We start from the raw sequence: 22575 nt of genomic DNA, 5'->3' as shown, positions 1-22575 counted from the left end.
AGTATCCATGAGGACGAAAGTTCAATCCCTGGCCTTGCTCGGTGGGTTAAGGATCAGTGTTACCATGAGCTGTGGCGTAGGCCGCAGACGCGGTTCAGATGTGGTGTTGCTGTGGCATAGGCTGACAGCTGCAGCTCCGATTTGACCTCTAGCCTGGGAACCTCCATGTGCCACAGGTGCATAAAAATACAAAAATAAATAAATGAATAAATAAACAAGTCACAAAAAGCAAAAACATCCTTTAGGAAAGAGACTCATATGCAGACCCACAATCATCTGCTCCCTAGAGTGTCACCCTGTGCAGGATCTCTACCAAGAAGCCACGAGCTGGCAACCCCTGGCGATGCTTCGACTGAGGAAAACAGAGATAATCTTTGGTGCCAGCAAACACAGTTTCTGAAAGGGACTTCTGGTGCTCATTCACAGAACAGGGAGAAAACTATGTCAATTGCTAACGCCAAAAGCCAGGAGAACTGGAGGAAATGATGATTTTTTCGGTCTTTTTAGAGCTGCACCTGCAGCATATGGAGATTCCCAGCTAGGGGTCAAAATGGAGCTACAGCTGCCAGCCTACACCACAGCCAGAGTGACACCAGATCCGAGCAGTATCTGCAGCCTACACTGCAGCTCACGGCAATGCCAGATCCTTAACCCACTGATCGAGGCCAGGGATCGAATCTATGTCCTCATGGATACTAGTCAGATTCCTTAACTGCTGAGCCACGATGGGAACTCTGGAAATGCTGAATCTTGAGAGCAAGGCTGGGCCTGTAGCCACTGGCTGTATCCAAGGAAGGAAATCTGCCCAAGGAGAGAACTCTTCTATGGCCTAGGCCCTCCAAGGACGACACACTTCCTTTGTCCCCTCTGGAATTGTAATTCAGGATGTGCACATGGTACTCTCCTTCTTCTGTCTTTTTAGGGCTGCACCTGCATGCGGCACATGGAAGTTCCTGGGCTAGCGGCTGAATCACAGCTGCAGCTGCCAGCCAATGCCATGGCTCACGGAAATGCCAGATCCTTAACCCACTGAGCAAGGCCAGGGACTGAACCCCAATCCTCATGTATACTAGATGGGTTCTTAACCCGCTGAGCCACAATAAGAATTCCCGGTATTCTTTTGATTTTTGGAGAGGCGTAGACCGTTAGTAAGTACTAAGAACCCTCAAGTTCAAAGGACATTTTACTCACGATGATCAGAAAGACAAGGTCTGCAATTCACGAAAGAAATGGGACACGTACAAAATGAAACCCTTGGTTTCCCTCCTCAAACCTGCTCTTGTCATTTCCAATAAATGGCAGCTTCATCCTTTCAGCTGTTTTGGCCAAAACCTTTGGCTGTTGTCTTTTTCTCACACTCTGTCATCTAATCCTGCTGACTCTTTTATGCAGACCGAGTCGGTCTGCGCCATCTTTACTTCTGCCATCCTATTAGACCAAGCCATTGTCAGCTCTTGCCTGGACGATGGCAACAGCCTCCTAACTGGTCTCCCTGCTCCCATCCTATCTCCCCGCTGTCTCTTCTCCACGTCAGACGTAGCGACCCTTCTAAAATCCAAATCAATTGTGCAAACACCTTAAAAATAATAAATGCAGGCAAGAACCATCAAAGGATGCTAAAACCGGTTGTTAGGGAACTGGATATTTTTATGGTTTTGATGCTATTTCCAGTTAAGGAAACAGGCACCTTTATAGGTAGGGATACTTGGTGGAATCTGTTTTAAGAGATGAAAGTTAGCATCACCATCAACGGGACACAGAGACAACACAGGTCTCTTGTGATGCCCTGAGAAGGGTTCGTATTTAGTGCTCCTACAGATATGCACGCCCTGAATCTATTCTTAAGGAAACACTCAGATCATCCCAGTGGAGGAACCCCTGTTATGGCACTGGCCTACCTTATGAAAAATGTGAATGTCATGAAAGACAAAGACAGGCTGAGACACTGTTCCAGAGGAAGGAGACTATAGAGAATATTCCGTAACAATAAATGTCAAGAGTGATCTTGGATTGGATCCCGGAGCAGACAAAACAAAGTGCTGCTAAAGTGTTTATTGAGACAATTAGAGAAATCTGCAGGTGGGCTATTTTTATAATAATAATGTTTTAGCAATAGTAAATTTCCTCAGTTTGATAAATGCACGTAGCTATGTCAGAGAACGTCTTTGTTTTTGGGAGATATACACTTAAGTATTCTGGGTCAGGATTCATGTGGCCTGCAGCTTTTTAGCTAGATCTGCAAAAAAAAGTGGGCATGGGGAGTTCCCATCATGGCACAGTGGTTGACGAATCCGACTAGGAACCATGAGGTTGTGGGTTCGATCCCTGGCCTTGCTCAGTGGGTTAAGGAGCCGGTGTTCTCTTAAGCTGTGGTGTAGGTTGCAGACGTGGCTCGGATCCCACGTTGCTGTGGCTCTGGTGCAGGCCGGCGGCTACAGCTCTGATTCAACCCCTAGCCTGGGAACCTCCATATGCCACCGAAGTGGCCCAAGAAATGGCAAAAAGACCAAAAATAAATAAATAAATAAATAAACAAATAAAAAAAAAAGTGGGCGTGGGCGGGGGTTGGGGACTAGCGGAGGTGGCAAAATGGTAACAATTGGTGAATCCAGGTGAAGGGTATGTATCTGTTCTTTGTGTTGTTACTGCAACTTTTCTGTAGATTTGAAAAATTTTCAAAAATGGAAAAATAATAAAATGAAAAAAGTGAAAAAACAAGTGAAAAATAACATCATGTCTCTACTTAAAACCCTCTAGTACCTCCCACTTCACTAGGAGTAAAAGCCACAAAGCTTTGTACCACCGACCCTGTCCTCTGAGGTCTCCCTCCCACCGCTCTGCCTGCTTGCTGTAAACGTGACACTTCCTCCTACAAGCAGGGCTTCTGCACTGCTGTTCCCTCTGTGTGGAATGCTCTTCCACCCACAGATATGCCCACACACTCCACTCCCATCAGAGAGGCCTTTTCTCATGACTCTTCATAAAATGCAGCTTCCTGCCATGACCCCTATGGCCCTTACATTGTCTCAGTTTTCTTCACAGCACTTATCATTACCTGCCCTTTTACACGTGCCTTTGCTTATCACCTGCCTCTAGCGGTGCAGTATGAGCTCCCCAAGGGCAGGGAGTTGGTTCTGTCCCCAGCCTCAAGAACAGTGCCTGCTCAGGGAGTATTTGTTGAGTGAATCCACTGCTTTGTAGGTGCTCATTTAAAAACTAGTTTACACTCCCACAGCCTCTGGGGGAGGGACTTCTGAGTATGTGACACTCTTTCAGGAACCTGTTTCTGATAAGTCTGCTGAATGATGCTGCTTTAAGGAAAAGTTTCCCACGTCTTGAATTCTACTTGAAGCAGGAAACAAGGACTGCGAGTGCAAGGGGCATGTACACCTTGTTCATCATCCGCGCCCCACCCCCCCAAACAAAACTCACTGCAGAAAGAAACCTGCACTGCTCTCACTCACAGGAGCTGACTGCCCACTCCCGCCCCCGCCCTGAGAACTAACTCGTTCCGCGCAGAAAGAGTCCAGACCCGAGAACGCGGACTAGGCTTCCTAATGCGGTATTGAGCACAATTCTTAAGGACGTGCAGGACTTGGGGCTCAGCAGAGAGCTGCCTTGCATGGCACACAGTGTCCTGCAGGGAAGACTGCCGTCCCAGGGTGAGTCAAGGAGATGCAACTGGGAAGGAGACAACATACGACAGTGGATTTCCCGACTGAAGAGCCGAGCAAGAGAGTGAGCTTTTCCCAAGTTACTTACGTCTGTGGAGGTGGGGCTGGGCAGGGACACAGGCTGGACAGGTGCAGGGAAAGTGAATGTGGTCTCTGTCTTTTCATTTTCAGGGGAGTCAGGATGACTGGATGGGGGGGATGTTGGGGTAAGGGCTCCAAACCCCAGCACTGCATTGTATTTTGGAGGACGACCTATATACCAAGAGAAGGGAACAAAAGGGAAAACGGGGAGGGGAAGAAAGGGGGAAAAACGATCTTACATACCTTTGGCCAGTGTTCCTCATTGGCTAGCATGGAAAAGGAAGTGAGGTAGCAGACAGCAGGTTAATACAACAGTCCCAAAGAGAGGAAGAGAAGCAAAGATTTAAACGTCATCAGACACCAATGCATGAGCCTCGAAAGAAGGGAGGATAAGAGAGCCTCAGAAAATGCCAGGAGACACCCAGTTATGGCAAAGGTCTGTGCCTTGGGCAGATTATGGTGACATTCCTAACTATTACAAGTTGAGACTTCTAAAGGAAGAACAAGACTCAACGCTCACTTGGGAGCCAAGCCCAGCGATAAGAACTTATTTTATTTTCCCCTCTTTTGCATATTGCTCCCTAAGGTTTTTCTGCCATCATCATTCTTATCGTAATATTAAAGATTCTCACTTCCCATGAATGGATTTATGGAGGACTTCTGCTTTGCCCTTTCTTTCCTATCCACAGTTTGGTCATTTCATTGCTGTGCATATGGAGAAAGGAAAAAGGGGCAGGGGGCAAAATTCAGATGAACCAGCCTCACCCCCCTGCTGGCAGAGCTAGAAAGGGATGTTTTGGGAGTAGCTGGAACCTAAGAGCTGAAAAGATGTTCTGGGCTAAACAATGAATTTAAGTATTTCTGGCCTTAGAGATCCTCCCGAGTTGATGAAGAACTGCCTCCCCACTTTCCATGACAAACATTCCTGTGAACTACATGTCTAAGAACTGGGCTGTTCCAAAGTCTCAGGAAAGGCCCTGTCATCAGCAACACTGCTAACTGAGAGAGGTGATGTGAGCAAGAGCATTTTGAATCAGACCTCATGGCTACAGAGGATCCATAAATGAGCCCTAACAGGGGTGGGCAGTTCAGGTCAATCACTCTTATCTAAGTCAGGGTCCTTGTCTTCTACGGGCCACGGTCATGGCATCCAAGCTGTAAGTGATCCAAAGTGTATGCTTGGCACACCAGAGGCAAAAAGGAGCCAGAGAGGTACACAAGCGGCTACAAACACTGGTGGATGGGACGCAGGATCATGACCTTGCCAACAGTTACAATTTATAATAGAATTATGCACAAGAGCCATGATTCTGTCAGACACCTGCACAAACATTACCCATCTGTGCGAAACTGGCACTGTCTGCAGTAGAAAGACAGAGCGCCCTGGTTTGTCTTTTCTAGGGAATTTAGTGCTGCTAGAAGGGGAAGATGAAGGCTCTTTATTTACCCACAGAAGGCATGTCCTAGGCATTGTGAATGCAGGCTTTCATCCTCTGACCTTGGCAAGAGATACCAAGGTCTTTCTGGTTCATTTAACCCCTGTCCTCTTTGCAGATACTGCCCACCAGCAGGCCAGTTAATTGTGGCTTCTGGCTGGGAGCTCCTTTTTGAGAACTGTGTCAGAGGTCACTAAAAATTGCCAAGAACTAAATAAAACTGCAAAAACTAACCCATGACATGGGTTACTGGGGCCCGGGAATCAAGAAGAAGCAACGGCTTAGGGTTTCCCATCTCAATATGTTTTGGCTTCTTGAAGGAGAGGGCTGATGAAACATGAGAATGGGTCATGAAGGGTGGGGGTGCCATCTCTCTCAGGGAGGAGGTGGTCATGGTACAGTTGCAGCCCTGCCCATGGCAGACAGAGGGTCAGGGTGACCTCCTGGGCTTCCAACAGCTCTGAGATTGTGTGTGCATACACAAAAATTAGTATGCTGCTCCACTCACTCTGCAACCTTTCTAGCCTGCAACTATAATTCAGGGACACATTATCATGTGGAGAAAGGGACCTTGGGATGTATTACTAACATCAAAGAACAATTTCAGAGCCTTGTTTATGAGCTCGAACTCTGAGCTATTAAGACCTATTTGGAACCTGCACCGTGAGAGCAGCCGCCACCTCTGCCTTGAGAGTGAGATGGAGCACCTGCCCGGGAGGGTGGAAATTGGGGGATGGAGCTCTGGGAATTTCTCCTTCGGGGAGCCTGCTGTGACAGTGATCTTTTCTTCCTTAGTTGGAGGTACCCTTTTCTTACAGATGCGAAATTCTTTCTCCTTCCTGGAAAGTCTGCAGCTCACAGAAGCTTAAGAGTCATACTCTGGCCTCACTGGCATCAGGACAACTTAGATGCCCCTAAGAACGCCTTGGCAACAGCAGCGCTCTGTTCTGCTCAATGATGCTGCCATGTTTCCTTTCACAAGGTGTCCTCTTCATTGTGCTATTCATAGACAGCCTGGCGGGCCTGGGGCAGAAACGCTGCATTAAGCCTTTCTCCTGAGCCAGCTCTGCCAGAATCCCGGGAAGGACAGCTTTTGACTCAGTAACCGGAACTCTGATAAGAAATCTCGCTCTCTTTTTCCTCCATTCTCAGAGAACAACAACAAAACGATTTTCAAGGGATATAGGAGTTAGGCTCTAGGACAACAGGAGGAGGGAGGGGAGAGAAACACAACACAGAAAGCAAAAGCAACAGCAAGGGAGAGATGCAAAAAGGTGCTCACCTCGCTTCCGGGTCCCGGGATGCATTGTACTATTCAGGTATGTGACTGCACTCTTCTTACGCTTTGGGGATCGAAGAAGAAAGGTGACCAGTTGAGTAACACGGTTACTACCAATACTGGCACAAGCCAAAGCCCAAGCACCACATGCTCATCGACATGCCAGCTAGTTAGTGCTAGTCATCCCAAGGTCTCAGTGCTAACTGGGATTAATCCTATGTACTTGGCTCTGAGGGAATATTCCAGAGAGGGCTGTCTGTCTCTGCTTCTGAAAACAGTTGTGTTCAGGTGACCGGAGGAGTTTAATTTTTAAGGTAGATCTGTATCAACTTAAACTTAGGGAAAAAACTAAGGGGCAAATAGTGAATAACACAAACAAAATGATGTGATCAGCCAGAGAAAAAGCCATCATTTCACAGAACTGGCTAAGCACACTCAGGGTACTGCTCTGAAGCAGAATTTCAGATGGGAGCCGGTGAACAAATCATACATTAAACTGAAAACGAGAGGGAGGGGCCAAATGCTGGCCAGGAATACCTCTGGCTCAAAGACCGCGCCACTGTATACTGGATTTGCTGTTGTTCTTCTTTTTCGCTCTTGCCTCTTGCTTTGGATTTCTTGGGAAAGCAAAAGACTTGGATTAGAAGAGAGGTAGGGAGAACCTCAAAAACTTAACTTTGTTGTTTATCTTTTGGTTTTCCCATGAGAGTCAGAAATGAGGGCAGGTCTCTCAGTTTCACTGCAGCCTCAGCAGAGGCAAGCACACTGCTGGGAACAAGTATGTAGGGTCATCTACTCTCACCTCCTGGAAAGCAAGGCTATGCCATCCTACAGAGTGGCTCTCTGTGATCAAGAGCTCGACAGTAGACAGCGCCTGTAAACAAGCTGTCCTGATTTAATTTTAGGTCACTGAAATACAGGTGTGATGAACTTTACCCACAGACCTAGACTGAGTAACCACAGTTCACCATTCTTGAATTAAATAACTAGGACAGGTATAGCTTTGCAACTGTCCTTAAGATTCTGATAACCTAGGGCGATTGAAAAATACAAACACTTGTTGGAGGGGCATGTGATACTTTGCGCTGCCTGAGAAAAAAGTTTCTCTAAGTGAACAGAAGCCACTTTAACCCAGAAAACTAGGGAGTTTCCTCGGGACAGCAGTGTGGACAATGACAGGAAGGAGAAGGGCTAAAACTTAGATAGAAGGATGGTAAGTTTACTCCAAAAAAAGAGGTCACACTGGTTGAATCATGCTCCATTTGTGTTCCAGTTTTCTATTCTAGCAAATAAATCAAACATTATTTTCAAGAACAAAGCGCTGGGTCAGAAGCAAGGCAGTGCCATAGGTATCTTCTCTTACCTTCTAGATGGTCATGTGTTACCAATCCTAGAGACACCATGAAGGCAAGTTTCTGTGCCAGAGAAAGAAAAGAATATATTTTAGTTTGGGTTCTCCAAAGCCAACAGCATATTCCCAGTTAGACTCCTAGAGAAAGCCAACCCAATAGCCAGTGGCTTGAGGAAAGCCAAGTTCAAATGAATGGGGAGCAGGCACCTTCCACCCTTGCAGCTATGGGGCAGTTCTGGAGGCTTTCTGATCTGACAGGGGGCCTACATCTTCTACTTTCTCAATGGCAGAAACAGTATCTTGAGTGACCCTAAGTTGTTTTTTTTTTTTTCCCCCAGAAAAATTCTCTTAAGAGGGAAGAGGACTTCACACTGAAAACACACATGGAGGGTTTCAAAGAGCTACCTGTACAACGAGCTCCAAATTCTAAGTACTTTGCTTGTCATACAAGGCCCGGGGGGTTCTTAGATTTTTACTACCACTGACTGGTCAGTGATAACTCAAAGCTAAATGAGTTTTAGGAATGACAGCGGTGGTTCTGCTTAATACCACGGACCTAAAAGTTAGGGAGCGATGTCTCTCTGACCACCACTCTCAGGGCTCCCTCGGAAGCCAGACTGATCAGAGTACTGTACTCCAAAGCTGGAACGTCAGGTGCTTAAAAATGGAGAGAGCAACAGATTGATGACTATTTTTCTCTTTGGTTGCAGGCAGTCTGGAAAGTATGTCTTCATTTTCTGCCGTACCACTGCATGTGGCTGCTAAATATGCCAAATAATATATCATCGATTTCTCTCACTGATGAATATGGAACATCGTTAACTGTTAAAAGAGACATACTCCTGCAGAATTATTTATACCACAAACTGGTCTTTGAAAATCCTGACATTTTACCCTCAAAATTAAATATTACGATATTCTGGCCTAAAGTGATAGGTTCAGGCAATTCAAGGTACTCAGTGTTTTATGAAGATGACCTCGAACGAGCCACTTGAGAATACAGATATGTCCTTTGATGGTCTCCTCTCCTTAGAGTCCTGAAGAAATGTTTTTATTTATTCTTTTTCTTATTTCAAAAACGTGGGTGGGCACCTATCCTCCTGACAGCCAGGGTACTTCAGTGAGGAAAAGCAGTCTGGGACCTGCTGCCCGTTTTCTCCATTGCATACGTTTTGTGGTTGACAATTAACCACATTCCTACTTTTCACTATTCCTTCAAAACTTAAGATTAGAAGGCTGTCTGCTAACTGTTCTCTGTTAATAAAGCAGTGTGTGAATTGATATTCAGATACACTTTCTTTTAATCAAGTAACAGCACACTTCTTGGCCACTCATATCCAACTCATCTTTGCCAATCTACATCAAGCTCATAAAATAATAATTAAATGGGGAAAGTTCTCTTCTGTGGAACAGTTTTCAGTGATAAATAGAATAAAATGTTGTCAAGAACTTTTGCCTCATCTATGTATCACACATTTGCCAATAACTAATTTATTCTCTTTATGGCAGTGAATCTATCCAGTTGGAAATACCTGTTATTATGCCTGATGGTATTTGCTTGCCCTCACTGTGCCACTGACAGAAGATATCCTTCCGTTTCTTTTGATAAGAAAATTTTGCTAATAGCCTGTCCTATTTTTCCTCCTCCAACCCTCCTATTTGTCATTAATTTTTCAGATGATTTCATAAGTTTCTCAGCGATATACATGACTAGTAATTCTTCTTGGTCTCTTCCTTAGAAGCAAATTAAAAATTAATTTATTTCATACCAGAAAGAATTATAATTTTTACCTGTTTTAGAAAAAACCTAAACTGGCTTAATAAATCACTGCTTTACTTCTGTGAATGGCACTGAAGCTTTGATGGCTTCACGCCACTAGTTGACATGGTTTCATTACAAAGAATACGCTGAGGATAGAAGGAAATGGATTGCCAGTCTAATAAAATCCAACTCTCAGATATTCATCATCATATTACCTGTCCACATTTTTTTTTACAGCTGCTTGTATAATAGTATCAAACTAAATTCTCCTGTCTAAGGACATACAAATCCACATTCTATATTTGTACCAGAGTCTTGTTTGCTATTTAAGTTTATAATAGTATTCTAACTTATAGCACAGATGTAATATTTTCATCCCTACTTTTATGCTTCACTGAACTACTTCTGAGCTACTGCTTCATTTGTGATTTGGGGATCTAATGCAATACAATGGTAATAACAACAATACACATATAACAAGTGTAATCGATAACACAGATAGACCTTAACTGAGTGAACTAGACATCTAAAAAATGTTGGCTGAGACAAACAATTTGTAATGACCATTAGCCATGCAATAGGATACCTGAAAAAATGGTCATTAATCATATAATTCAAATTGGTGACATATACATGAAATGCCTGTTTGCCAGCTCATAGACACGCAAGGCCACACTCTTAATCCGCCCCAGGCCAACCTGATTTGGCAATGACATTACCGAATAATGAGAAAGCACAAGAAAAGGAAATCAAGTGACTCAGACAGCGAGGGTCCCTCCTGATGTGTGTGAATAAGTCACATCTCATAGACTGAGCCATGCTTGGGAGGGCTGGGCCTACCAACCTGAGGGTTCTCCTCCCGTTTTGGTTTGGGCGCAGCAGGTGGAGTGATGGTGCGGCTTTCTGTTTGTTTCTCATCTGTTTCTGTGTGGGATTTAATTGTCTAGGAGAGGAAAATGAAATGAAAATTCAGAATTCACTTTTTATTACAAGAACAAAAGCAAAGTCTGACTGTAGCCAACAAGAAAGAAAAGAACTTGCTAGTAAAGGAGAGCATACGAATTTCGTCTTAGAAGGGGGGGAAAGTAAAACGTAAGGGCCCAGCTGAAATGATTCAATTGTATAACTAGACTAGATACGAATCTATAAATACAATAGATTTTTTTTAATGCCACACCTATGGCATATGGAAGTTCCTAGGCCAGGGATTGAATAAAAGCCACAGCTGCGGCAATGCTGGATCCTAAACCCACTGTGCCAGGCCAGGGATGGAACCTGTTCCTTCTCAGAGACCCGAGCCACCTCGGTCAGATTTTTAACCCACTGCACCAAGGTGGGAACTTCACAATAGTTTTAATTATACATAAAGAAAAAAAATCTATGGTTTAATTTTTAGGTATAAATATCAAGTAAAGGCTGCTCTTTCTAATTTCAATGTGTTTTAGGATGCAGGGGTAGTTTTTCAGAAGTAAGCCCATTCTTGTTACATACAGGTCACGTTCCAGTTCGCAGCATCCTTAAGATCTGAATAATGTCCGAAAAAATCTTATATGCACGTTTTTCTATTTCAGAACAATTCCAATCATAATCTAAGAGAGGTTGCAGATTTACCTTTATTTGGGGTATTTAAAACCTGCCTGCATCATTCATTAGAGGAGAGATGCAATTGCCAAGGAAAGGCTCTCTTGCAAGAGACTGACATCCTGATTACTTCCAACCTCATCTTCAAGATGCATCCATTCCAACAAAAGAAACACCAGGAGCATTATCATCTTCAGACATAAATGGAAGCTAGCAAACTGGGAGACCGGCTCTGCATTACAATTCTTATCATGGCCCAATGGCTAATTCATTTTACGAAGCCCTCTGTAAATACTGAAATGATATTAGAACAGTAGATATAAAACTATAAACACAAACCTAATTTACTTTTTCAAAATTAAAAACAATGCAGATGCAAATGGTCTTTTTGTATAGCAACAAGTAATTAAATAAATGAAAGTGAAATTGTCTGATTACTGATGAGTAGGAGCCAAATGAAAGACTGGTCCTACAGCAGGATATAGAAAGTTCTCAAAAATCACTATGTTGTGGAATATTTTACTAGATCTGAAAAACTAACACAATCACCAAGATTTTTCCCTTTCCTGGCCACGTCCATATTTTTCTTCTGCTTCTCACACTGTTACTTTAGGACGTGCAAGTATCTGCCTTATCAATACTGTGGCGACCACTGTTCTGAAGCATACCTGCTGCTTAGTATTTCTTTTCATGGGGGTCCTGACACATTTCCACCTCTGGACTATAAGCTACTTGAGAGCAGGACTGTTCTACACACTCGTGCACCCCTCTGAGCCTAGGGCAGGACCTCACGTAGAGCAGGTATACTGCAAAGAGATGCTGATCTTCTGAGTGGGGAGTATGACCTACCAGAAGAATCATTTGCTCTCCTCTCTCCCAAACATACACATTTTTTTTTAACCAAAAAGGACACATTTCCCCCATAAAACCACCAAACACACCTACAAGGGAATGGCAAAGTAGTTTATAGTGACATTTTTAAGGTCCTGGGTGTCCAGCAAGCTTATCTTCATAGCTCTCTGATTTGGAAGAACAGGAGTCTGAGGGAGGAGGGAGAAGAGAAGGTCAACTATTAGGATTTGCTGCTCCATCCGAGGCTATGTGAAGTCCCGTGGGGTCTCTTACTTCCATCTCTAAGGCTGAAAAAAAGCAGGCAGTGGCAATACCTCTAGGAAAGTAAACCAATTCCTCTTCACTAAGGAATTGTCCAGGGTTCAACTTTTTTCTCATGCAAAAAGAATACAATTATCCCAAGGTTGGATAAAGAATACCAAAAGCATCCCCTCCCCCCCAAAATTAAGATAAAACTATCCATCCCCTCCCCCCCAAATAAAGATAAAACTATCAAAACAATGGGGAGGCATCCTTCTCTCATGGACCTTCCACTCTGCGGGAAGCCAGCTGCCATGCTGTGAATAGCACCATGGAGGGGCCCATGGAGTGGGAAACTGAACCTCCTGCCAACAGCCAGGGAGAAGTGAGGCCTGTCAACAACCATGTGACTGAGTTTGGAAGGAGATTATCCAGCATCAGTTGAGCCCTGAGATGACTGCAGCCCTGGCCAACTAGTCTGAAGGCAAAGTTGTGAGGGACCTTGACCCAGGACCACTGAGATAAGCTGCAACCTGTTCCTGACCTCAAAACTGTGTTAGATAATAAACATTTGTTGTTTTAAGCTGCTTTAAGACACCAAAAAAAAGACACATTAGGGTAGGGGAGTGACACCATGGAAATGACAGGACAGGGAGCTCTAAGAATCAATCCTTTCACTGAAGCAACCATTAAGTTGGCAGAAATAGACAGAATCAACTTTTTAAAACTTTAGAATCTAATTAAAAAAAAAACAAAACTAAGAGCAACCAGGAGGGCACTTACTGAGGAAGAAGCTGCTAAATTTTACCATGAAAGCATTTCTCCTCACTATCCCCTAGCTCAGCAGAGGCTGTGGAGAAGCCTATGTTCCCGGTGTGATTCACTGAACCTTGTTCTCAGCTTGTGGTTGTGTCTGCTGAACACAGTCCCTGGTAGCAGTCCCTGAGGACTGGTGCAGAGGCTGAGCCTCTCTGACAATCTTAGGTTGGCATGGCTTTCTTGTTGCCATCTGATGAAAGCATCTAATGGCATATGTTACCTGCAGTTACCTGGTGCAAAGGATGGTGGATGGATATGCAGCAGAGAGACCCAGTGGCTCAGGGTGGTGGAGGCTGAGGAAGAAGACTCTTGGAGGAGAAAGGGCTTTGAGGTGCTGTCACATATACTGGGGACTCCAGAGTGCACTGAACATTCCCAAGGCCAGATGCACACTTAGAAAAGACCTGAGAGAAGACTAAGCTTGCATTTCTGGCTGATCTTTGAGCTCCATCCAAGAAAGAGGTGAAGTCTAAGACAGAGATTTAGGTGGCCTGGCTTAGCACTGAAGGAGAGGCCCTGCTCAGAACCAATCTGCAAAAACCAAGAGAGGTGTTTGTTTGCTTGTTTTTTTCTTTTTCAGCCTCAGTTGCGGCATATGGAAATGCCTGGGCCAGGGATTGAATCTGAGCCATTGCTGTGACCTAAGCCAGAGCTGCAGCAATGCCAGATCCTTAACCCACTGTGCTGGGCTGGGAATCAAACCCGTGCCACCTCAGAGACAGTGCTCGATCCTTAACCCAATGCACCACAGTGAGAACTCCTGTTTTAAATTTACTTATTACTACTTTTTCCTTCTTTCTGGCTCTAGTTGTTCAAGTAAACATAATAGAAGAGAGATTTCAACAACCATTCATGACAAGAAATAGTCTGAAAAAAGAGTCTGGAAAAGGCACTAAACAGACAAATAACTGCAGCCCTCAACAATCAAGAACAGTAAACCCCAAGGTGGGAGGAAAATATAATTTCCAGAGTCATTGCACTGTAATTTCAAAATGAAGAGTTCTCATAAATAATTATAAGGCAAACAAAGAAACAAGAAAGTATGGCCCTGTCATTGGAAAAAAAGAAAAATGACTAGAATCTGGCCATAAGGAAGCCTGGACAGCAGACTCTCTAGAGAAAGACTTCACATCAACTGCCTTAAAAACACTCAATGATACATAGAGAATGGATAAGCAACAAAGCCCTGCCATATAACACAGGGAATTATATTCCATATCCTCAGAGAAAACATAATTGAAAGTAATATAAAAAATAATGTGTGTGTATATATATATATGTATAAATGAATCACTTTGCTGTACAGCAGAAATTAACACATTAGAAATCAATTATATTTCAATAAAAAAAGTGCCTGAAGAGCTAATGGAAATCAAGGACAAAGAACCACCACGACAACAAAAATAATGTTTCACAAAAAAAAAATATATATATATATGTATATATATACACACACACATGTATATATATCAATAAAGAGACAGAAATTATTTAAAAGAACCAAACAATTTTTTTTTTCTTTTTAGGGTCACACCTGTTACATATGGAAGTTCCCAGGCTAGGGGTCGAATTGGAGCTGCAGCTGCTGGCCTACACCAAAGCCACAGCAATGTGGGATCTGAGCCTCCTCTGTGACCTACACTGCAGCTCAAGGCAATGCTGAATCCTTAACCTACTGAGCAGAGTCAGGGATTGAACCCATATCCTCATGGATACTAGTCAGGTTCATTACCACCGAGCCCCAGTGGGATTCCCCAAAGAGAAATCTAAAGCTGAAAAAAACCACAGCTGAAATGAAGAATTCACTAAAGGCATTCAGGTTAAAAAAAAAAAAAAAAGTAGAATACCAGGGAGAGAGGAGAGACAGAAAGAAGCAGAAATATATATAAAGAAATAGGTGAAAATTCCCCAAATGTGATGAAATCTAGTAATCTATAGCCATACCTCATTTTATTGTGCTTCACATTATTACAATTTGCAGTTGTTCCATTTTTTTATGTATTGAAGGTCTGTGGCAACCCTGCATTGGACAAGTCTATTGGTGCAATTTTCCAATAGTATTTGCTCACTTTATGTCTCTGTATCACATTTTGGTAATTTTCACAACATTTCAAACATTTTCATTATTATTATACTTGTTATAGTGGTATCTGTGATCAGTGGTTTCTAATGTTACTATTAAAAAAAAGATTATAACTTGCACAAGTTCAGATAATGGTTAGTATTTTTTAGCAATAAAGTTTTTTTGCTTTTTCATTTTGGCTGTGCTCGTGGCATACAAAAAGTTCCCAGGCCAGGGACTGACTCAAGCCACAGCAATGACAATGCTGGATCCTTAACCTGCTGAGCTTAACCACTGGAAACTCCAGAAATATTTTAAAATTAAGATATGTACAGTTTTTTTTGACATCATGCTAATGCCCATTCAATAGACTATAGTATAATATAATTCTGACATGCAGTGAGAAACCAAAAAATTCATGGGACTAGCTTTATCTGCTTTATTGCGGTGGTGTGGAACTGAACCTGCAAAATCTCTGAGGTATGCTTGTAGACATCCAAGTAGGATAAATTAAAAGAGACTCACAGTGAAACCCCATTATAAAATACTGTCAAAAACCAAAGAAAGAACCTTGAAAGCTGCAAAAGAGAAATGATGCATTATATATAAGGGGTCCTCAATATGATTAACAGCTAAATTCTCATCAGAAACCAGAGACCAGAAGGCAGTGGGATGACATGTTTAAAGTGCTGGAAGACAAAACATTCTCTGATCTATCAACCTTACAAATGTTTTCTTGGATCAGCCTCCCAAAGCAACAGAAATAAAAGCAAAAATAAAGTGCTGGAAGAAAAAAAAAAGCCTATCAACCAAGAACTCTATATCCTGCTAATAGATCTCCCCTAAAAGAACTCCCTTTAAAGTTCTTCAGGATGAAACAAAAAGATACAAGACAGTAACTTAAAGCCAAACAAAGAAATAAGAACTCCAGTAAAGGTAACTACATAGGTTAACATAAAATCCAGTATTACTGTATCTTTGATTTATAATTTTTGTTTCTTTTGTGATTTAAAAGAGAAATGCATAAGACCGTAATTATAAATATATATTAGCAGCTATACAATACATAAAGATGTAATGTGTGTGAGACAACAGCAACTTAATGGGGCTGAGCTGGGTAGGAGCACAGTTTTTGTATACTACTGAAGCTAAGCTGTGATCAAATCAAATTACATTGTTAAAAATTTATGAATGTTACCTGTAATCTCCATGGTAACCACTAAGAAAATAACTAAAATATAGACAGAAAAGGAAGTGAGAGAGCATCAAAAGAGTACGCTAGGAAAACACACACACATACATACACACAAGAGAGGGTAGTACTGAAGGAACTGTCAAAAAAGACATAAGATATGTAGAAAACAAATAGCAAAATGGCATAAGTCCTTGCCCATCAGCAATCACTTTAAATGTAACTATTATTAAACTCATCAATTAAAGAATAGAGAGTGGATTAAAAAAAACATGATCCAACAATACGCTATCTATAAGAGACACATTTTAGAGCCAAAGACACAAAAAGGTGTCCATCAGAGAACAGAAAAAGATACTGCACACAAATAGTAACCAAAAGAGTATAGGATGACTATACAAATATCAGACAAAATTCACTTTAAATCAAAAATTGTTACAGGAGACAAAAAAGGTCATTATCTACTGATAAAAGGACCAGTTCATCAAGGAGATATGACAATTTCAAATATATATGCAACAAACAACAGAGTCCCAAAATACATAAAGCAAATATTGACAGAATTAAGGGGAGAAATAAACAGTTCTGTAGTAATGATTGGAGATTTTAATACGCCACTTTATTTAATGGAAACAACATGAGATCAATAAGGAAATAGAGAACTTGAACAGCACTGTAAACCAACCAGACCTAACAGGCATATAAAGAACAGCCTACTTAAAAAGCATGAAATAATACCATTTGCAGCAACATGGATGGACCCAGAAATTATCATACTAAGTGAAATAAGTCAGAGATAGAAAAATATCATATGAGATCACTAATAGGCAGAGTCTAATAAAAATGATATAATAGAACTTACAAATCAGAAACAAAGGTTTCAAAACCAAACTTATATTTATCAAGGGGGAAACATGGGGGGAGGAATAAATTAGGGGGTTGGGACTGATAATATAAACATTACTATGTATAAAATAGATGGGTAACAGTCAACTACTGTGAAGCAGAGGGAAATTTACTCAGTATTATGTAATCACCTCTAGGGGAAGAGAATCTGAAAAGGAATGGGTATATGTATATGAATAACTGATTTACTTTGTTGTACACCTAAAATTAACACAACTTTCTAAGTCAACTACATTACAATAAAATTAAAAAAAAAACCAAAACAGCCTATTCTAAAACAATAGAATACGCATTCTTCTTAGGTACACATGAAACATTGTCCCGGATAGACCTTATTTGGGGCCCCAAAACAAATCCTACTAAATTTTAAAAGACCTGAAATCATAGGAATTATCTTATCTGAAAACAATAGAAAGAAACTAGAAATCAATAAAAGGAATTTTATTTTTTTTATTTTTTATTTTTTTTGTCTTTTTAGCTATTTCTTGGGCCACTCCCATGGCATATGGAGGTTCCCAGGCTAGGGGTTGAATCGGAGCTGTAGCCACCGGCCTACGCCACAGCCACAGCAACAAGGGATCCGAGCCGCGTCTGCAACCTACACCACAGCTCACGGCAACACCGGATCCTTAACCCACTGAGCAAGGGCAGGGACCGAACCTGCAACCACATGGTTCCTAGTCGGATTAGTTAACCACTGCGCCACGATGGGAACTCCATATAAAAGGAATTTTAGAAAAATTTAAAATATGTGGAAATGAAACAGCATATTTTCAGTTTTGATTTATTTATTCTTTTGGCTGTGCCCACAGCATATAGAAGTTCCCAGGTCAGGGATCAAACCTGAGCCACAGCAGTGACAACATCAAATCCTTAACTGCTAGGTCACCAAGTAACTGCAAAACAACATACTTTCAAATGACAAATGGCTCAAAGAAGAAATCACTAGGAAAAATTTCTAATTTCCTCGAAGAATGAAAATGAATGTACAATATACCAAAACTGGTATGATGCAGTAAAAGCACTGCTCAGAGGGAGAGAGAAACTCATAGCTGTGAAAGCCTGCATCATCTTGGGAGTGCTGGGACATGGGTTTGATCCCTGGCCCAGCACAGTGGGTTAAGGATCCAGCATAGCCACAGCTGCCACTTAGTTGGAGGGTATGGCATGGATCTGATCCCTGGCATGGTAGCTCCACACGCCTTGTGGTGGGGGTGGGGGAGAAAAAAAAAGAGGAGTTTCTATTGTGGCTCAGCAGTAACAAACCCAACTGGTATCCATGAGGATGTGGGTTCAATCCCTGGCCTTACTCAGTGAGTTAAGGGTCTGGTGTTGCCTTGAGCTGTGGTGTAGGCTGGCAACTGCAGCTTTGATTTGATCCCTAGCCTGGGAACTTCCATATGCTGTGGGTGCAGCCATTAAAAAAAAAAAAAAAAAAAGGGGGGGGGGGGATAAGAAAAAAGAAAAAAGATCAGGATTTCCCTGGTGCCTTAGTAGTTAAGAATCCAGCATTGTCATTGCTGTGGCTTAGGTTACTGTTGCGGCATGGCCACAATTTATACACCATCAGAAAGAATAAAATACTTAAGGATAAATTTAATCAAAGAAGTGAAAAACCTGTACACTGAAAACTTTCACTGCTCAAAGAAATAAAGAAAACCTAAATAAATGGAAAGACATCTGTATTCAAGGACTGGAAGACTGAATATTGTTAAGATGGCAATACTATGCAATCTACAGATTCAATACAATTCCTATCAAAATTTCAACAGCCCCCCCATTCATGTAGAGCTGTCGGAGTCCTTAAATAGCGAAAACAATATTGAAAAAGAGAAAAAGTTAAGAGGACTCACTCATACTTCCCAATTCCTAAACTTACTACAAAACTACAGTAATGAAGACAGTGCGGTTGGTACTGCCACATAAAGACATACATACAGACCAACAGAACAGGATCAAAAGTCCAGAAATAAACCCCTACATCCATAGCCAATAGCTTTTCAATAATTGTGCAATGATTATTCAAGTGGAGAAAGAATATCTCTTCAACAAATAGTGCTGGGAGAACTGGATATCCATGTGCAAAATAACATTGGACCCTTATTTCACACTATATATAAAAATTAAGTAAAAATGGATTACTGACCTAAATATAAAAGACAAAACCACACAACTCTTTTTTTTTTTGTCTTTTTGCTATTTCTTTGGGCCACTCCCACAGCATATGGAGGTTCCCAGGCTAGGGGTTGAATTGGAGCTGCAGCCACCGGCCTATACCACAGCCACAGCAACTCGGGATCCAAGCGGTGTCTGCAACCTACACCACAGCTCACGGCAACACCAGATCGTTAACCCACTGAGCAAGGGCAGGGACCGAACCCGCAACCTCATGGTTCCTAGTCGGATTCGTTAACCACTGTGCCACGACGGGAACTCCAAAACCACATAACTCTTAAAAAAAAAAAGTTAGGGGTAAATCTTCATGACCTTAGATGTGACAATGGATTCTTAGATAGGGTATCAAAAGCATAAGCAACAAAAGAAAAAAATTAAAAACTTTTGTGCAAAGGAAAATTATCAAGAAAATGAAAAGACAATCTACATAGTGAGAGAAAATATTTGCAAGTTATATATCTCATAAGGGTCTAGTACATAGATTATATAAAGAATTTTTAAAACTCAACAACAAAAACATACACAACCTAACTTATAAACTGGCAAAGAACTCAAACAGAGATTTCTCCAAAGAAAACATACATATGGCCAATGAGTACATGAAAAGATGCTCAACAGCATTATTTATCAGGGAAATCTAAATTACAATATGATACCACTTCACACCCACTAGGATAACTCCAATTTTTTAAAAAAGGAAAATAATAAGTGTTGGCAAGGAGGTAGAGAAAACAGAACACTCAGACATTGCTGGTGGGAATGTAAACTGATTAAGTTGCCATGGAAAATGGTTTGGCAGTTCCTCAAAAAGTTAAACATAGCACTTCCCAATGTGGCTCAGCAGTAACAAACCTGACTAGTATCCATGAGGACTTGGGCTCAATCCCTGGCCCCACTCAGTGCGTTAAGGGTCTGGCGCTGCCGTGAACTGCAGTGTAGGTCATAGACACGGTTTGGATCCTGCATTGTTGTGGCTGTGGTGTAGGCCAGCAGCTACAGATCAGATTTGACTCCTAGCCTGGGAAGTTCCATATGCTGCAGGTGTGGACCTAAAAGGAAAAAAAAAAAGTTAAACATTAATATAAGAATGGGAAACAGGTACTGAAACAAATACTGGTACATAAATATTCATAGCAACACTATTCCCAATAGCCAAAAGGTAAAAATAATCCAAACATCTATCAATGGATGAATGGATAAACAAACTGTGGTATCTACATACAAATGGAATACTATTTGGCTACTCAAAGGAAGGAAGTACTAATATATGTTACAATGAGAATAAATCTGAAAATATGATGCTAAATGAAGAAACCACACACAAAAGGTCATATATTGTATGATTCCACCTATTAAAAAAAGCCAGAATAGGTACATTTATAAAGATAGAAAGTAGACTGGTGATTGCTAGAGGCAGGGGAGGAACAAATGAGGAGTAACTACTTAATGAGTATTGAGTTTTATTTTGGGGTGATAATGCCACTTTAACATGATTAATTTGAAGTGATGTGAATTTCACAATAAAAAAAAAAACAGTTAAGTTGGGAAACAAACAAAAAAGATTAAGCTGAAAGTATAGTCTCTAGGGAGTTCCCTGGTAGTCTAGTGGTTAGGATACTGTGCTTTCCCCACTATGGCCCAGGTTCAATCCCTGGTCTGATGTGGGAACTGAGATTCAACATCAAGCTGCTGTATGCCATGGCCAAAAATAAATGAATAAATAAGACACAAATAAACCTATTTTTAAAAAATAAAATTATGGTCTCTATCAGAAATTATAAATCATCATCCAGAGGACAAGCTGCCCTCCAGATGTAATTTTTTTTCCTACATGGTGTTTAAATAATTACCAGTATTTTTTAAAAAAAATCTCTGGATTTCTAGCTTTTCTTGGAAAAGTTTTCATTTGATTGGCTTTGTCAAAAGTAGCTGCCTCCTTGAGATGGAGTATATTACTTTGCAGTTAATCACACGTCTCTACCACCTTCTATTATCTTCTTGACACCAAGGCCAAATTGTCAATTTTGCCATGCTTGTCTTACTACTGCAAGAAGAAATTAAGAATAAAAGTGGGTTATCTCTTGTACTCATGGTCCCACTGAAAGGGGAAAAAAAAAATCCACTTGTTTACTCCAGTCTGCTTTACTCATTTATATTTCCTACTTTGCATCGATATAAATTTGTAAATACAAATTTCCTGTTCACTTTTGACTTTATAAAGACAGAAGCCAAAAACTCCAGTTAAGACTAGAACTAAGTTAGCCATTTATACCCTGAATTCCAAATTCACCTTTTGAGGGTTAGGCTACATGAATAATCAAAATTAGGCACTTGCAAATTAAAAAAAAAAAGTCCAACAGTATCATCAATTAAGGTTAAAAAAATTTGCATTGAGGGCAAAGCAAAATCCATTATCTGGTCACTTGGCTCTATTTTCCCTACTATAGCACAAAATTAAAATGAAGGGCAATCCAGAATTAAACCCATGCACTTACAGTCAACTAATCTATGACAAAGGAGGCAAGAATATACGATGGAGAAAGACAGCCCGTTTAATAAGGGGTGCTGAGAAAACTAGACAGCTACATGTAAAACAATGAAATTAGAACACTCCCTAACACCATACACACAAATAAACTCAAAATGGATGAAAGACCTAGATATAAGACCAGACACTATAAAACTCTTAGAGGAAAACATAGGCCACTCTCTGACAAAAACGACAGCAACATCTTCTCAGATCCACCTCTTAGAATAATGACAGTAAAAACAAACAGGACTTAATTAAACTTAAAAGTTTCTGCACAGCAAAGGAAACCCTAAACAAAACAAAAAGACAACCCACAGAATGGGAGAAAATCTTTGCACATGAATCAACTGACAAGGGATTCATCTCCAAAATTTATAAACACCTCCTACTGCTCAATAGCAAAAAAACAAACAACCCCATCAAAAAATGGGCAGAAGATCTAAACAGACAATTCCATAAGAAGACATATGGATGGACAAAAAACACATGCAAAGATGTTCAGCATCACTCATGATTAGAGAAATGCACATCAAAACCACTATGAGGTACCACCTTATACCAGCCAGAATGGCCATCATCAAAAAGTCTACAAACAATAAGTGCTGGAGAGGTTGTGGAGAAAAAGGAACCCTGTT

General features: G+C 41.3%; 1 protein-coding gene across 10 annotated transcripts in view; it reads right to left on the bottom strand.

Annotated features, from left to right (window-relative positions):
* The window catches only part of PHF21A (PHD finger protein 21A), a 201361-nt gene that overhangs the window by 12289 nt on the left and 166497 nt on the right, over nt 1-22575 (bottom strand). For all 10 annotated transcript variants that reach the window (XM_047775905.1, XM_047775901.1, XM_047775896.1 and 7 more), the window contains 5 exons: nt 10428-10526; nt 7834-7885; nt 7008-7087; nt 6474-6534; nt 3763-3926 (listed from right to left, as the gene is read on the bottom strand). In XM_047775905.1, the coding sequence (XP_047631861.1) occupies nt 3763-3926; nt 6474-6534; nt 7008-7087; nt 7834-7885; nt 10428-10526 (456 nt within the window). The remainder of the gene's footprint in view (nt 1-3762; nt 3927-6473; nt 6535-7007; nt 7088-7833; nt 7886-10427; nt 10527-22575) is intronic.

The sequence above is a fragment of the Phacochoerus africanus genome, chromosome 4, assembly GCF_016906955.1.
Source record: "Phacochoerus africanus isolate WHEZ1 chromosome 4, ROS_Pafr_v1, whole genome shotgun sequence".
Lineage (NCBI taxonomy): Eukaryota > Metazoa > Chordata > Mammalia > Artiodactyla > Suidae > Phacochoerus > Phacochoerus africanus.
Note: the sequence above shows the minus strand (reverse complement) of the source record. Positions and strands in the feature narration are given on the sequence as shown.